Raw genomic sequence first — 16,333 nt, 5'->3', positions numbered from 1 at the left:
TCCTGACCAGTTTAAGGTTGATTTAGCCTTCTATCCTTCCTAGGTCAGTAAAATGAGGATCCAGATTGTGTGAGTAATATGTTGACTCTGTAAACTGCTTAGAGAGGGCTGAAAAGCACTATGACATGGTATATAAGTCTAAATGCTATGACTATTTCTATTGCTATAAGAATTTGTCACACACTGTTATTATATTATACATTAAAAATATTGGTAATATTGCCAGAGCTATTTAGTTTTGCTCTATTCTTTAAAAGGATTATCATTTCCATTTCACAGTAGAAATCTATGCAGCCACCATCTAGTAGTCAGAAATACTTTCTCTTTACAAGTTGACCTTTGCTGTTGAGGTCAGGCCTCAGCAAAATAATGAAGCATTTGGGGAAGAAGATACATCCCAATAACCCAGCACTAGAAGCTAAGATAGAAAAGACCTCCACAGCTACCATATACTTTCCTTTGGTGCTCAAATACGTTGGAACAAAAGACAACCAAACACTGCAAAATACCAGCATGCTGAAAGTGATGAACTTGGCTTCATTGAATGTATCAGGCAGGTTTCTAGCCAAGAAAGCCACCATGAAGCTGATCAGAGATAGAAACCCCATATAGCCCAAGACAAGATAAAACATCACAACAGACCCTTCATTACATTCTACTATGATCTCTTCAGTCATGGATCGCATGTTAAGTTCTGGAAAGGGGGGAGAAGTGATCATCCATGCCAGACAAATGCCTGCTTGAAGGAAGGAGCCAGGAAAAACAATTAAGAAGGACAGTCTTTTTCCCAACCATTTTCTCATGCTAGATCCTGGTTTGGTGGCCATGAATGCTGCAATGACCATGGTGGTTTTGGCCAATACAGAAGAAATAGCCACAGAGAAGATAAGGCCAAACACGGATTGTCGAAGGAAGCAAATCAATCTAAGGGGTTTTCCAATGAAGAGGAAAGAGCAGAGGAAGCAAAGCAGAAGGGAGATAAGGAGAGTGTAAGTCAGGTCCTTGTTGTTAGCTTTAACCATTGGAGTGTCTTTATACTTAATGAATATTGCAAGTATGAATGTTGTAATGATTGAGAACAAAGTAGCAACCACAACCAAACTGATCCCTAAAGGTTCTTGAAAAGTTAGAAAAATTAAAATTTTGGGGATGCATCGAACTTTGTCCTTACTTGGATATTGATCTTCTGGACATTCAGAACAGGCAATCATGTCTACAAATAAGATAAAGGCTATGAAACATGGAATATAATCATAATGATCAATACAGCACAAATGAAGTATTAGATTAGATCAGTGGTTTTTCAAAGCTAACCACAAGAAGTCTACCCAACAAACCTCAGAATTTTGGTTTTGGAATTCTCAGATTTGAATCCTCCCCCCATTAAAGTAGTTAATTTTGAAAAGGACTGGATTTTGATTATTTGATGAGAATAAAAGTAAGCTATTGGAGTAGGAATATGTTAGTGGTAATCACACTTCATTAGCACCATAAGCTTTCTTCAGTCTTTCCTTTTCCAAGTCTTAGACATGGATGCATATGAGAGGTATTTCAAAATGCCAAATAGTAGGCACAAAGGTTTGATTAAAGCCTTGTCATTTTTAAAAATGCTACTACAGAAATCCTTCACATTTTCAAATGGTGTCATATTTATTACATGCATGTCCAATATTGATATTGGACTTAAATCACATGATCAAACTTTACTTTTTTTTCTCTGGGCTTCAATCTCTCTCTCCCTCCTTCCCTCTCTTCCTCTCTTCGTCTCTCCCTCCCTCCTTCCCTCCCACCCACCCACCTCTCTCTCTCACACACACACATATGATCTCCCCTTCCTCTCTTTCTATATCTAGCTTTCTCTCTGTCTGTTTGTCATCTGTCTGTCTCTTTCTTGGGGGCACTTTTACAACCCAAGTGGGGCATAGATCTAGAAAACAGGTGATTAAACTCACAATCCCAACTCTCTCCACATCCTCAGCTCCAACAGGCTCAAATCATTCCTAAATAATCATGCAAGAATTCTGCCTGGGAATTTTCTCTGGATTTCAAGGTCCAGTCAAGCATCAAGGCCAATATCCAATCAGGAATAAATTTCAGTAATTGCATCTGACAAATGTGACACAATTTCTTCTGCATACTCCAGGAATATTTTATTCATTTCCTTCTTACCAGTCATGCCTGTGTGATCTGACACACAGGGCTAAGATTGGAGGGAGGCAATCTGCTGATTCAGAAGTGTGGATAGGTACTGACACTTCACAGCCCTAAGCATCATAAGGTAGATCTTAATTGCAACTCTAAATCTTGTTTGACCAAATTCATCTTTTGTTGAGTGTCAGCAACATTCTAGATGTCTCTTCTCTGGTTCCAAATCCGGAGTATAATATTGTATAGTATATTATTGTATAGTGCAATATTAATGCAATATTGGGTTTTCAATTAAATTGTATAGAATGTGAAGGATGTGTATTTGTGTTCTTTTTATAGTTATAATGTACACTGAAGATGGTATTTAATTTCATTGTATGAGGTGCAATGACAATAAAGTAAACTAAACTAAACCAGACCGAATCTGGAAACCTGGAGAAAAGAGAGTTGCATGGGCACAATTTAATCCAGGGCCTCTATCTAATGTTCTTTTTGTTCATTTTAGGAATTAGTTGAAAGCTTTTCACCATAGTAATACTAAATTTTATGTTTTCAGCCAACTAAAATCTTCTAGTATGAGAATTGATATTGGAATAAATGAAGCAAGCTAATCAGCTCCATCTATAAATAAAAGTAATTTACCATTTGGTGAATTTTGCAATGAAAAATATAATATGTTGTAGAGTAGAGTAGAGTAGAGTAGAGTAGAGTAGAGTAGAGTAGAGTAGAGTAAAATAGAGAATAATTTACCTGACATATTTGACATCTTCCCATCTGAACATGGATCACAGTCATAGCAGCAAAATTTCTCACCTTCTTTCTTTTTTTTCTGATGGCCAGCAGGACAGGGATCATTACACACTGAATGAGGCAAGACCTGTTGATAAACCAGGATGGAATTCAAAACTAAGGATTTGAGTAATACTGGTATCTTCTAATCTACCTGCATACATAAAGTAGCAGAAGTCAAAGGACCATGGCATATAGTATAGCACTAGAAAGTTCTCTGACACTTCCTAAATAATGCAGCTGGTTTCATCTAAGCTTTTCCCTCCCTTCACCATTCTGGATTTAAAAAAATATCTACTGTGAGATTTAATATATAGCTTTACACAAGTAGAACATACAAAAAAATTGCAGCCTTAATTGTGCCTTTGAGTTCCTACTCCATGAAATTTTTAAATTCTAAATTTAGGATTTTCTTCCTACTTATCTACTTGATGGAATTTGGGATGTCTAACCATAATTTTAGGAATCAGTTACTCATTTTTTACACTATTGTCCATACAACCAAGTAAGAAGTTCAGCAAAAACTCCATCTTCCCAAGCCCCCCTGTAAATTATTTGCCAATTATAGTTCTTCCAGATTAGGAGACAACTCCCATATTTGAGTATAGAATACTTAATTCCAACTGATATAAAAATATGAAACAGATTCTTTAATACAGCTGATCTTTGATCTCCAAATTTTTCATCGAAAATTATAAAATATCATGTTTTCCCGAAAATACAACCTACTCTGAAAGTAAGTCCTAGCTTGATTTTTATACATGCCACCAATATAAACCCTAACCCCAGAATCAACCCTAATTAAGACCTCATCCACTCCAGAGTACATGGGTAAAAATTAAGTTAGGGTTGGGATGCGGGGGTGGAGCTCCTTACATTTACCTTCGGACATTGCAGCTAGGCCTTGCACACCCCAACACCTGCCTTGCTGGGCCATTTCTTCTGTGGCTGGCAAGGCTTTCCTGAAGGCCTCTACAGCCAATAACAGAGTTCTGGATCGATTTGGAGCTTTGTTATCGGCTGCAGAGGCCTTCAGAAAAGCCTTGCCAGCTGCAGAAGAAGAAGTTACTGAAGGCCTCTGACAGCAAAAAGGAGACGGGGGTGATGCACACAAGTGAGGTTAGTCAGTAGATGACATCCCTCGAAAATAAGACCTGGTGCCTTTTTTGGTGGCAAAAAAATAAGACAGTATCTTATTCTGGGGGAAACATGGGTGCTTCAAAATCCATACCTGCTCAAAATCTTTGTGCCACACAATTAAATGCTCATGAATCACAAATTTTTCTCCTTCAATTGCTTTGGGATCCATCTTTCCAATTTTCACTTTACGGTAGGAGTTGTTTGGAAACATGACCAGATTTGCAATATCAAATCCAGAAAGCACTTCTCCATGGTGGTCAATGGACACAGATTCTCCAAGTGAATTATTAAATGAAAGGCCTTGGAGAAACCAGTGAAGCTAAATTAAAAGGACAGGAAACAAAGAAAAGAAAACAAACCAATGGATAACATCCAGAAATTTATATTTTTGAAAATTATATCTATAGAAATGAAAATAGTATGACTTTTCTATCAATCAGTTATAATCGTGACTATCCCATCTCAGCTTGCAAAAATCACAATTATGGGTTTCCACAAGAGAAACAAATATGAACACATTTTATTGTATTGATATCATAATGGCTTGTTCCAGATACCTACCATCCTCAAACTTAGATTTAAAAGCAAAATAAGACACATCAGAGCATTCTGGAACTGAATGATATCAAAATCCAATCATTTGCAGACTTTATAATGAGATTTGGAAGCAAGCATTTTTGTTGCTTCTTTTGACACCTGACCTAACTCATGAGAACTATCTTTTGTTAGTGGAAATAGTAGTTTACTTAAGTAACAAAATGGAGGAAGAAATGGGGAATTGTGGACATAGAAATTACTCAGATTGATATGTTCTTGGGTTCCCTCAGATGTTATAGAGAATAAACCCATAGTTTCTTCTAGGTTAACAGTCCTTCAATCAGGGGTGGGATTCCACCAGTATAATCGGTGATCATGTGTGCTCTGCATTTTTAAAAGGCAAGCCCATACTTACTTTCAACTGCAGCCTCTGTGAAGGAAACAGCTGAGGCACAGCAAAATGCTGTGCCGCACAAATCAACTGTGTTCTAAACAAAGGCATAAAGCACAGGAAAGAACAGGGGCGGGTGAGCAGGAAGACCCACTTCCTCATTGCAGTGAACCAGTTCAGAGTGAGCTGAACATTGGAACAAGGGGTTCACCAGAACCAGTCCGAACCAGAAGAATCCCACCCCTGCCTTCAATTCCTGGAAGTCTGTTACCAAGTTGCCCTTAAGCTCTCTCTCTCTCTTTAGGCTAAATGCATTCAGTTCCTTTACCTGCATAATATTTAAGCTACAAAGTCACTCATCTTTCAAATTTTTCCAGTGTCTTGGGATCCCTCTCATTTTCTGGTGACTAGGAATGGACCCATTTCCAGGTTCAAAATGCCCCTTAGTAGCTGCTTTGTGAAGCTATCACCTTGAAATTTTGAAATGAGACACTCATGTTCCTTCAGGTTTCTTCCATTAAAATCTCCTCTTGACCATTTCCTGCAAAAATATGAGGAAGACTGGTGGCTTCAACCTATGAAGAAGTTATTCCAGACTGGGGACTTCTCCTATCTAGAATCCATGTTGAAACACACTCCATCCAGCCTTGACAAAATCAGCATCAGATTGGTGAACATGAGGTACAGAATGAAGGTATATCAACTTGGGTGCCTTGAACAAATCCTGAATGCCATACTTGTATCATAGTCACCCAAACTGAAGACATTCAGCCATTACATAGCTTTTTCTCTGGTAATATTGCACTACTAATTAGAGCGTACAAAACATTTGCTAGACCAATACAGCTCATCGATCTGGAACCCGCACTATATATCGGATATTAATACAGTCAAAAAAGTCCAGAAATATTTCATGAGAAGAGTTCTTCACTTCTCTACTCGTAGCAGAATATTTTATGCCACCAGACTTGAAATTTTATACCTAGACAACCTAGAACTACACCACCTTCAGCCCGATCTAAGTGTAGTACATAAAATTATCTACTGCAATGTCCTACCTGTCATTGAATACTTCAACCACAACAATACAAAAGCACACAATAGATACAAACTCAAGGTACCAAACTTGATTGCAAGAAATACGACTTCAGCAACAGAGTGGTCAATGTCTGGAATACTCTACCTGACTCTGTGGTTTCTTCCTCAAACCCCAAAAACTTTAACCTTAGACTGTCTACTATTGACCTCACCCCTTTCCAAAGAGGTCTGTAGGGGGCATGCATAAGCGCACCAACATGCCTACCATCCCTGTCCTAATGTTTCTTTATATTCGTATCCATTTCATGTATTCATAACCATGTTTATACTTATACCTGTTATCTAATACTTGCTTGACAAAAATAAATAAATAAATAAATTACTGCTGGGGAGGGCTGAGAAGACACATCTGCAACACTGACCCATCATTCAGGACAATGTGAATTGTCTTGTCTTAGTGGATCATGTCAATGTCTTACTTAAATGAAAAGAATTCTATCAGTGTTCAATTTCAACCTATTTCCAGAACTGAATAAGTGGCTTTTGCAATAGCACTTAGACTTATATACCACTTCATAGTGCTTTACAGCCTTCTCTAAGAGGTTTTACAGAGACAGCATGTTGCCTCCAACAATCTGGGTTCTTTTCTCCAAAGCCTCCTGGATAATTTGAGAAAAAGGAAGAAGTACATGCAGTAATTATTTGTACTTCTATAACTGTCTGGTTTGGTACAGCAAACAAAAAGGGGACAAGTACAGGCTTCAATTGAAAGTTAGGACTGCAGAAAAAAACAATTGCAACCAGCCCACTTTCCATTGAGGACCTGTATATTGTCCGTTTCAGAAGGAGGGCTGAAAATATCTACAGACCTCTCACAACTGGGACATAAACTGTTTCAACGCAATCCTTCAGAACACTGCTATTGGGCAGTGCATACCAAAACAAATAGACACAAGTACAGATTTTGCCTCATGCCATCATGCTGCTGAACATCTAATTCCCACAGCACTATCCTTCTTATCTTTCCTACTAGTTCTCCTATTCATATTTTATGATTATATAATAAAAGTTATTACCTTCCAGGTCCCTTGATCTTGAAGTTTGTCCCTTATACTTTCAGCTACTCTTTTGTATTTAGACCTATGTATGCTCATGCCATGAAGAGCATGGGCTACAGCATGGACTGCATTGTAGATACTGTAGCTGTGGCCGGTCATTTCAAATAAATGCTGAGGAAGGTTATTCATCTCTTCCTTCCCAGTACATGTTTCATTACTTTCTGCCAATGTGTTACTTCCTGAAAAGTGGCAATCAAAGCCTTGTTCCCAGAATTCTTTCAATAAACTATCCCGTTGGGTCTGGAATGGTTTGAGAGCCCCAAGGAATTTTTCAAATCCTGGCAGTTCATTGGAATGAATAGCAAAGGAAATTGCTCCATCAAACAATTTCAAATCTGACGGTCTATGAAGACTCGTTAAAGTTAAATCCATTTGAGCTGTCAGAATCCACATTTTTCCCAATATTTTCAAAGAAAATGTATATTTAAGGAACATAAACAGAAGCATTGCTGTGGTGCTTTCCCCATAGAAGAGGAATGTATTGATTTTGATGTCCAGCCAATAATTATTTATCCTATCCACAATTGCATTTTGAAACACAGAAAAAAAAGCTTGTTTGGGCATTCTCACCACAAAGGCAGCACAGATCCTGTTCTCAGAAAGAAGTGGGTCCAGGGCTTGGAGGAAATTGTCTCCACTGTCATCATCCAGAATTAAAAGACCAACCCATGTCCATCCAAAATGCTTCAGCAACTGGATAATTCCTGCAATCTGAAGATTTTCATCTGGTGCCATCCGGTAAAAGGAAGTCGCCATCTTTGTTCCATGCTTCTTTGGAGCAAAGGAGCCATAAGCAAGCTAAAATAAGATGCTCAGTTGGTTCTTATGGAATTAGATGTGGGGTTCAAAAATTTTTACTACTGGTTCTGTGGGCGTGGCTTGGTGGACATGGTATGCCTTGATGGGTGTGGTTTGGTGAGCATGGCAAGGGAAGGATACTGCAAAATCTCCATTCCCTCCCCACCCAACTAACCTGCTTTCCAGCTCTGTTTTCCTGTGCAAGGCAACAAAAGAAGACCCAGCTGAGCAGCTGGGACTCGGGAGGCAGAGAATAGATGGGGTGGGGCCAGTCAGAGGTGGTATTTGCCAGTTCTCCAAACTACACAAAATTTCCACTACTGGTTCTCCAGAAGTGGTCAGAACCCCTTAATACCACCTCTGGTTGGAATGTCTCAACAAACATGAGAATTGTATTTTCTTAAACAACATGCAGATATGTGCATTTTTCCCAAACTCTTTCCATGTGTGGGATTCCATTTTCAATTCTAAATAAATCTTGTGACCATTACTGTATTGATTTCTTTGTTAGATTCATATCTTGCCTTTTGTTCAGGCAGTTAAGAGCACTTCCACAGGTCTCTAAGCATAACTTAGGTTTGGCTGACAGAAAGTGATAGACATGTTAGGTTCCATGGATCAGGATGGATTTACATCAACATCAGCACCTTAAATTCTCACCTTCTGCAATGCGATGCATCAAATATACAGTAGTTCAATTCTATTTCCCAAGATTCATCAGGATCTCTTATGCATCATTCAAGCTGGATCTAATCTCTACTTGATAAGTGATTATTTCCAATTCCTTACAATTTTGCCATATGGATGAGTTTTCATACATGTCAATACATACTGTATTTTACCTGCGGGATTTTATAAAGACTTATGACATCTGACATGAAGAATGAGATATCAGCACCAAATCCACCAATAATGGCCAAAATGAGATTCTCTTTGATATCACATCTGTAGTTGAAAAACAACCGGTCTGATCGAAAGAGCAGGTCCAAAGTGGAACGGTAAGTCAGCTGGGCATCAAAATAGTTATCACAGATGAAAAATCCCAGAGTAACATTACACAAGAGTCTTGGATTTGAATTTATCTGTTTCACCGCAAATGCCAAAATCAGGGAATGCTGATACAACTTTAAAATGGCTCTGATAACATAATTGGAGACAAGTGAAATGAAACTAATTGAGAAAAGAAGAATGTATTGAATGATGCAAGAGGAAAAATATGAAACTTGAAAATTGTAATAGACAGTAGACACCATATAAAAACAGTGACAAACATTTGATGCATCATGAGATGGATGTCTACAACTGGACTAGCTTGTGGGAAAATATGATGTGCAATTTAACTGCAGAGCTAGAAAACATACAAAAGGTTATTATTTTTATTATGATCAATGCAAGTTGAAGTGCAAGTGAATACTTTCTTACATTCTTACATTCTATTCTTAAGTTATAAAAAAAGTCAGGAGATAAATGGATAGAGGGAGGGTGGAGGGACAGACAGACAGACAATCGATAGATTTTTGCAGTCTCCAACAATATATGGAGAGTAAGGAAAAGGAAAAGAAATTCTTACAGAGGTGGCATAAATGATTTCTTTGAAGGATGTTCCTCAAAGGAATTTTCCTCAAGTACATATACAATCTGAGCTGTGATCCCACCAATGAGGAGGTTTCCTGGTTTATACCATTCATGAAGGATAGAAGACGTATGAGTTTGGGGGCAAGTTGTGGCATTGGTCCAGCACTTAATGTCAACCAGTAACCACATTATAATCATTGTCTTCCACATTTTTTGTTCAGCAATTCTTTTCCATCAATGGCAAAATCTAGGAAGACATTTGGCTAACACTTGGAAGGATATCAGTTCTCCTATCCAACGAGTGACATCAAGAAGTTAGCAAAGCATGTACTGATAAACAAGCAAAGTCCAATAAATTGAAATCACTGGCACAATTCAAAGGGACAAGATCCTGCCTGTCTCTTTGTGCTCAACTGCAAGATATGAAGCTACTTATAACTTCTTTGGAATTGTTTCTCAATATTTTTGGGGAAAGCTGCTGGAGCTGTATCAAAGAGTTAAATGGTAGTCATTTAGCTTAATTGCCAATAAATAGTCACCTTTGCCAAACAAAACCCCTGGGTTTAGAGCTATTATTTCACTTCCATGTTACATCATTGAAGACAAACATCTCTGTAGCTCTTTAAGAAGATACTACATAAAATATTTATTTATTTATTCCCTGCCTTTATTGTTTTTACAAATAACTCAACCTTATCAAACACATAATAGGCTAGACTAGACTAGACTAGACTAGACTAGACTAGACTAGACTAGACTAGAATAGAATAGAATAGAATAGAATAGAATAGAATAGAATAGAATAGAATAGAATAGAATAGAATAGAATAGAATAGAATAGTCATGCCCTTGGTAGAGTCGGACTCTGAGGGAGAGGAGGAACAGCTGACAGGGAGTGGAGGTGTGGCTCCGGAGGTTGTGGAGGAGGCTGGGGAAGGACAGAACCTGGCTGGGAAGTCAGAGGAAGAACCAGGCCCATCCCCTCTGCATCCTAGGACACACAGGGAGGAACGGAGAAGACAACAACTTGGCTTATGAGAGAGGACACGGCCATGATCCTCCTCATTGGTTGCAGCTGGGAAGACTAGTATATAAGAGAGATGGTTACAACACAGAGTTGCCAGAAGCAAAGCATATTTTATCTTGGGCTGAAGTTATCTTGGTTGGCCTCCTTCCAACAGACTGTGCCTTGTTATCTCCTTGAATTTGGTAATTACTTATCCTGTTCCATTGTGGAAATTTCATCATTGTAGTTTGCTTTGTTTTTTATTTCACCTCTATCTGCTCATTAAGTTCAGACTGTATTGCTTTCTTTTGAAGACTATTTTTGAGTACGTTTTATCTCCAACTGCGAATTATTGAACAGTGGGGCCAAGTTGGAGGCATTAAAGAACATTTATTTAAGTTTTGGATTTTGTTACATCTGTGTTACACTCTGGGTCATCACAGAATAGAATAGAATGGAATGGAATGGAATGGAATAGAATAGAATAGAATAGAATAGAATAGAATAGAATAGAATAGAATAGAATAGAATAGAATAGAATAACAAGAGTTGGAAGGGACCTTGGAGGTCTTCTAGCCCAACCTCCCTTCTCAGGCAGAAAACTCTATACCAAATTTGGCAACTTTAAGACTTGTGGACTTCAAGTCTCAGAATTGCCCAGCCAGCATGACTAGCTGGGGAATTCTGGGAGTTGAAGTCCACAAATATTAAAGTTGCCAGGTTTGGAGACCCCTGTCCTATACCTTATCTCCTCCTAATTTTCCCACAGCAGTACCCCTATGAGGTGGGTTTGGCATAAGAAAAAATGACTGGCCCAAATTCCCCCAGCTGACCATGGGATTCATCTCATATCAAATACTTAGAACCAAAATCTTAACATTCTCCAAATATATGTCTTTGGACAACCATTGAGCACAATATACCTCAAAGGGGTCAGTAAGGGTTATTCTATTATTTTCTTAGGGATTTATTGTTTGTTTGTTTTGTTTTAATCAACATAAGTGATTAGTGAATATTGCATTGTCTGAGTTATTTTACTTATACAGTCCAATATTAATAACAATAATGCTAACACTAATGCTAATAATAATTATAAAGTTTCAATAATTATAAAGTTATTCACTAGTGGTTCTGGTTCTGTTCTGTTCTGTTCTATTCTATTCTATTCCCATCCACTCCAAGGGAAGGGTATTGCAAAATCTCCATTCCCACCTCATTCCAAGGGAAGGATACGGTAAAATCTCCATTCTCTCCCCACCCCACTAACCTGCTTTCCAATTCTATTCTCCCATGCAGGGCAACAAAAGAAGACCAGCCTATCAGCTGGGACTTGGGAGGCAGAGAATACATGGGGCGGGGCCAGTTGCTGGTTCTTGAACTACTCAAAATTTCTGCTATTGGTTTTCCAGAACTGGTCAGAACCTGCTGAATACCACCTCTGTTCCGGTTGCTTGGGTCTGACATTGACTATGGGCCCAAGCTCTCCTTAAAATTACAATAATCGGTAGATAAGATTGTGGAGTGACAGAAATTATCTCAATAACATAAAAGGACACTAAGGCACAAAGTTCCATAGGGCCAGCCACCTCTGATTATAAATTCAAGCTATGAGATGATCTCTCTGATTTTCATGGGGCAATTGTGACATTCCAACATTTTTGGAGTTGAGATTCTGATTTAGGATCTGCACCTTGGGAATATCAGCAAGAATAGAAGGAAATGATTCTGCCTTGCTCCTAGATTAAACCTTTCTTACCATCAGACTCAGAAAGTATTTTTGATTTTCCCCTTACTCAAAGGGACGTGGTGGCTCAGTGGCTAAGACGTTGAGCTTGTTAATCAGAAAGGTCAGCAGTTTGGCGGTTTGAATCCCTAGCACCATATAACAGAGTGAACTCCTGTTACTTGTCCCAGCTTCTGCCAACCTAGAAGTCCGAAAGCATGTAAAAATGGAACTAGAAAAATAGGGACCACTTTGATGGGAAGGTAACAGTATTCTGTATGCCTTTGGCATTTAGTCATGCCAGCCACATAACCATGGAAACGACTTTGGACAGCGCTGGCTTTTGGCATTATAATAGAGTTGAGCACCACCCCCTAGAGCTGGAAATGACTGGCACGTATGTGCAAGGGGAACCTTTATCTTTAATCGTATGAAGATAGTGTGTAACATCAGGGGACATCTGAAGTAATGAGTTTTGTTTTGCTTTTTGGAGGAATTCTTCACCCAGGACATCAATGGTTATCTGCTGGAGATTTTATAGTGGACCATATATGGGACTAATTGGTCTTTAAATTCACTTTCTATACTGGGATTTCAATGAAATGGAAAAGTGGATGGGTAACACTCGAGTGAGAGGCTGGGGACAAAAAGCATATGAAGAATGGTTGCAGGATTTGGGTTTAGCTAGTCTAGAAAAAGGAAGGACTAGGGCAAGGGTCTTCAAACTTGGCAAGTTTAAGACTTGTGGACTTCAACTCTAAGAATTCCTAAGCTAACTGTCAGCTTTAAAATTCAGCTCCCCCCCCCTTTTAAAGAGAGTTGGAGGAGTTGAAAAGTTCAAGGTTATTCTGTATGTCGTATGAAGAAATCCCAGTGGCAGTTAATTGGTTATTGTGATTTATGAAGTGTAGAAGTGGGAGGAGAGAAGGGAGGAGAGAAGGTGGATTCTGTGTAACGTGTGAAAATAATTTCACTTGGGAAATTACCTTTGACATGCCAGATCTGTTTCTAAATAAATCAATTGGAGAGAAAATGTCTCAGAGTGATTGATATCATGGATACTTTCTGGATGCCTGACATTTATTTCCCAAGTCAAACTTTTTTTTTGAAGGGACTTGGCTGATACCCCGGAGTTTTTTTCCTTGAGATGGAGAAAGATCAACAATTAGCCAAAGTTGGAGATATGCAGGCGGGAGAGTATGGGGGCCCTCCCTCCAGAACATTAATTGAATCTGCAAGCCTTTGTTTGGAGAAGATGATGGATGCTTTCAGAATGACAGTAGAAGAAAGAGGTTTGGGAGCTATACTGAAGCGTTTCAACTCAAGAAGTTGTTATAACCCAGAGGTAACCCAGCTGTTTGAAGAGAAATCTTTCTCAAGCCCCAGGCAGATTGCTATTCTGTCTGATTGGAGGGAGGAGACTATACAGATGCCAGTTGGAGGAAGCCAGAAAGACACATCAACTGATAGAGGTATGTTGCAGCTTCCAAGGCAATCCCTTCATTTTCCAAAGGGAATTTTGCCCCCTGCAGAGAGTATCCCTCCACAGTGGGGATTTTATCCAGGCCAGGGGTGGATTCAATGCCAATGGCAGCCAGCACCAACACAGCCCTGGTCTGAAGGGGGGTTTCCCAGACAACAGAAAGCAGCCACTTCCCCTCCACCTGACCAGGGAACTAGGCCACACCAATCTTCCTCCTGGCAACCACAAATGCAGCCCCAACTGGCAGCGAGGCCACAGGGACCCCTATTCCAGAGAGGCACCACCCAGCCAGGATACAGGGGGCCTACCCAGCCTACGTACACCACCAGGCCAGTTCCTTTCATTTCAGTACAACCTGCAGGGCCTGGCCTGTGCCACCTCCACAACCATGACCCAGGCCAGACCAAATACCCTTTAAGGCCATATTCGATGGCTGCCATGAACATTTCAATTACTTCCTCAATTGAATCTGATCCCATATAGAAAAATTTGGAGATCAATACTGTTAGGTATAACATTGTTTACCCTAACTGGTTTGGGTAAAAATAATAAATAAGTTATCATGGTTTGTTGGTTAAAGTGTGTGTAACTTTAACTACAAGAATGTAATTAAGGGTGTGGTTGTAAAAGCACCATAAAAGAAGCAAGTCAATTGCAGCTCTCTCTCTCTGGCTTAATGATCCCTAATTACTGGATGGATTGATGACTGCGTTTTTCCTTACTGGAACGGAGGAGAGAAAAGAGTGTTTATTTCTCAACGGAGAGAAGAGAAAATACGGACTGATTTATTGTAAGTGAACTGACATTGGCTATTCAACACGGACTTTGCAAATTGAGTATCCTCAACTGGACTGACTGAAATGATACATGACTAATGGACCGTTTATTTTGACTATGCTATAATTCCTAATGGAATAAACTATATTTTCTGATAGCACAAGCGTATCTGTTTTTTACTGCGTGTTAACTAAAATACAAACTTATCTCACACATTTACCTGTCTGCCTATCTGAATACGCTACACATTCTGTTTAGTTTGTTTTCCTTAACACTGTTGGGGAATTCAGGCTTAACAAATACACCACAGAGCATGATTTGGTTACGGCCATAACAAATGGGATGAATGAAGGGGATGCTTCAGACTGGGTGGCCCAACTACACAGTGAACAAGCTCCCGAATTACACAATGTAAATGGATTTATTAAATTATTAAGGCTCAGATTTGAAAATCCAGACAGGGTAGCAGAGAATGAAGAGAAGTTAATGGAAATGAGGCAAGGCAAGCGACCCTTGTCAGAATTTATTTGGGACTTTAGAAGGATCGCAAGCCACTTCATGGATTGGCCTGAAAGAATGATATTACACTATTTTAAAAATGCCATTGATCCAGAAGTAAAGAAAGCCTGTGAAATTACCGTGTTTCTCACATAATAAGGCCGGGCCTTATTTTTTTTTGACCCCCGAAAAACCGGCTAGGCCGTCTTTTCGGGGGTGACTATTTCCCCCTTGCATCCTCGGGTGGGTGGGCGGCGACAGCTTGGATGTTCGGGAGACCTTCCGCCACCGTTAATTTCCCTTCTCCCTTGCTGCCGTAGCGTTACAGCAACGCCGCGGCGTTTGGCGCAGCCACGTGCAGCCAGTCAGGGCTCCTCCCTGCAACCAGAGCCCTGAGGAGACACTTGGCTTCAGGTGCTCCTGTGGCCGCCTTCCCTTTGCCTTCGATGGTAAAGTGAATTATTTTAAAAACCTCCGCTCATCCTATCAGGGCCGTGCGAGCTGAGCAGAGCCGGAAAGCAAGCCACGGGTGTTTCCTGGTTCTGCCCAGCCCGTACGGCTCTGCCGCCCCTGGCGGGATGAGCGGAGGTTTTAAAATAATTCACTTTACCTTCAAAGCAAAGGAAGGCGGCCACAGGAGCGCCTGAAGCCAAGTATACCAACAACAAAGGCAAATCCTCAAGGTGGGCTGGAGGAGGTGGCTACGTGCCCCGGGCTGCTTCAATGCAAGGTCCTGACTTGCAGCATCCTGCCGTTGCCGCCGCGTCCTTTTTGCCGCCGCCTCCCTCTCCGACTGCGAAACTCGTGTGCTTCGCCAAACGCTCCGAGCGGGCGAGCTCTTTCATACATAGAGAGGGAAAGACGCTGGCGTGCTCCGAGAGGCTGGCTCTTTTCTCTAGCCGAGGCTGACAGGAAGTGCCTCCAGGGCCGTGGCAGGCAAGCCGCGGGTGTTTCCTGGTTCTGCCCAGCGCGCACGCTCTGCCACGGCCCTGGCGGGATGAGCGGAGGCCCGGCGGGGAGGCACTCGTTGCCTTGGTGACATTTGGTGCCTCCGCCGCCTCCTCGCCCATCGCAGGTGGCGGTGGCGGCGCAAGCGGCGGCGCTTCGCTGAGGGAAAAGAAGACAGCGCAGCCACCTTGCTTGCTTTCCCACCTGCCCACCCCAGATGGCCTCAGGAGCGGCGGCAGTGGCAGCAGGCGCGCACACTCCTGCCGGCGAAGGGAGGAGAGGCGAGGAAAGAGAAGGGAGTGCGGCAGCAGCGGCTGTCACAGTATCATCTCATAGCGGGGCAAGGCTGGCAAGCTGAGGTGGC

General features: G+C 40.7%; 1 protein-coding gene and 1 long non-coding RNA gene across 2 annotated transcripts; both read right to left on the bottom strand.

Annotated features, from left to right (window-relative positions):
• Positions 1–137: 137 nt before the first annotated feature.
• On the bottom strand, positions 138–10,095 carry LOC113428046 (vomeronasal type-2 receptor 26-like). The gene is made up of 5 exons (XM_087945613.1): positions 9,530–10,095; positions 8,802–9,096; positions 4,169–4,396; positions 2,899–3,025; positions 138–1,213 (listed from the first exon to the last, which is right to left on the bottom strand). Exons 1-5 carry the CDS (start codon positions 9,742–9,744, stop codon positions 309–311), a joined length of 1,770 nt encoding a protein of 589 aa, XP_087801739.1. The 5' UTR covers positions 9,745–10,095; the 3' UTR covers positions 138–308.
• On the bottom strand, positions 6,338–8,231 carry LOC148129173 (uncharacterized). Its single transcript, XR_015745657.1, has 2 exons — positions 7,120–8,231; positions 6,338–6,702 (listed from the first exon to the last, which is right to left on the bottom strand). It is a non-coding gene; the product is annotated as an uncharacterized LOC148129173 (long non-coding RNA).
• Positions 10,096–16,333: the final 6,238 nt, after the last annotated feature.

This window comes from Notechis scutatus, chromosome Z (genome assembly GCF_049901735.1).
Source record: "Notechis scutatus isolate UNSWTSFEM ecotype Mainland chromosome Z, rNotScu1.2, whole genome shotgun sequence".
NCBI classification, from domain to species: domain Eukaryota; kingdom Metazoa; phylum Chordata; class Lepidosauria; order Squamata; family Elapidae; genus Notechis; species Notechis scutatus.
The sequence above is the reverse complement of the archived record's forward strand: the minus strand, read 5'-3'. Positions and strand labels throughout refer to the sequence as shown.

Bases quoted from the DNA above. Each gene is read 5' to 3' on its own strand.
- LOC113428046 (XM_087945613.1), bottom strand. From the start codon at position 9,744: ATGTGGAAGACAATGATTATAATGTGGTTACTGGTTGACATTAAGTGC. The intron at 4,397-8,801 runs GTAAAATACAGT...CTTTTAATTTAG, and splicing joins GTCTTTATAAAATCCCGCAG to CTTCACTGGTTTCTCCAAGG. The intron at 1,214-2,898 runs GTAAATTATTCT...TCTTATTTGTAG, and splicing joins GAAGATGTCAAATATGTCAG to ACATGATTGCCTGTTCTGAA.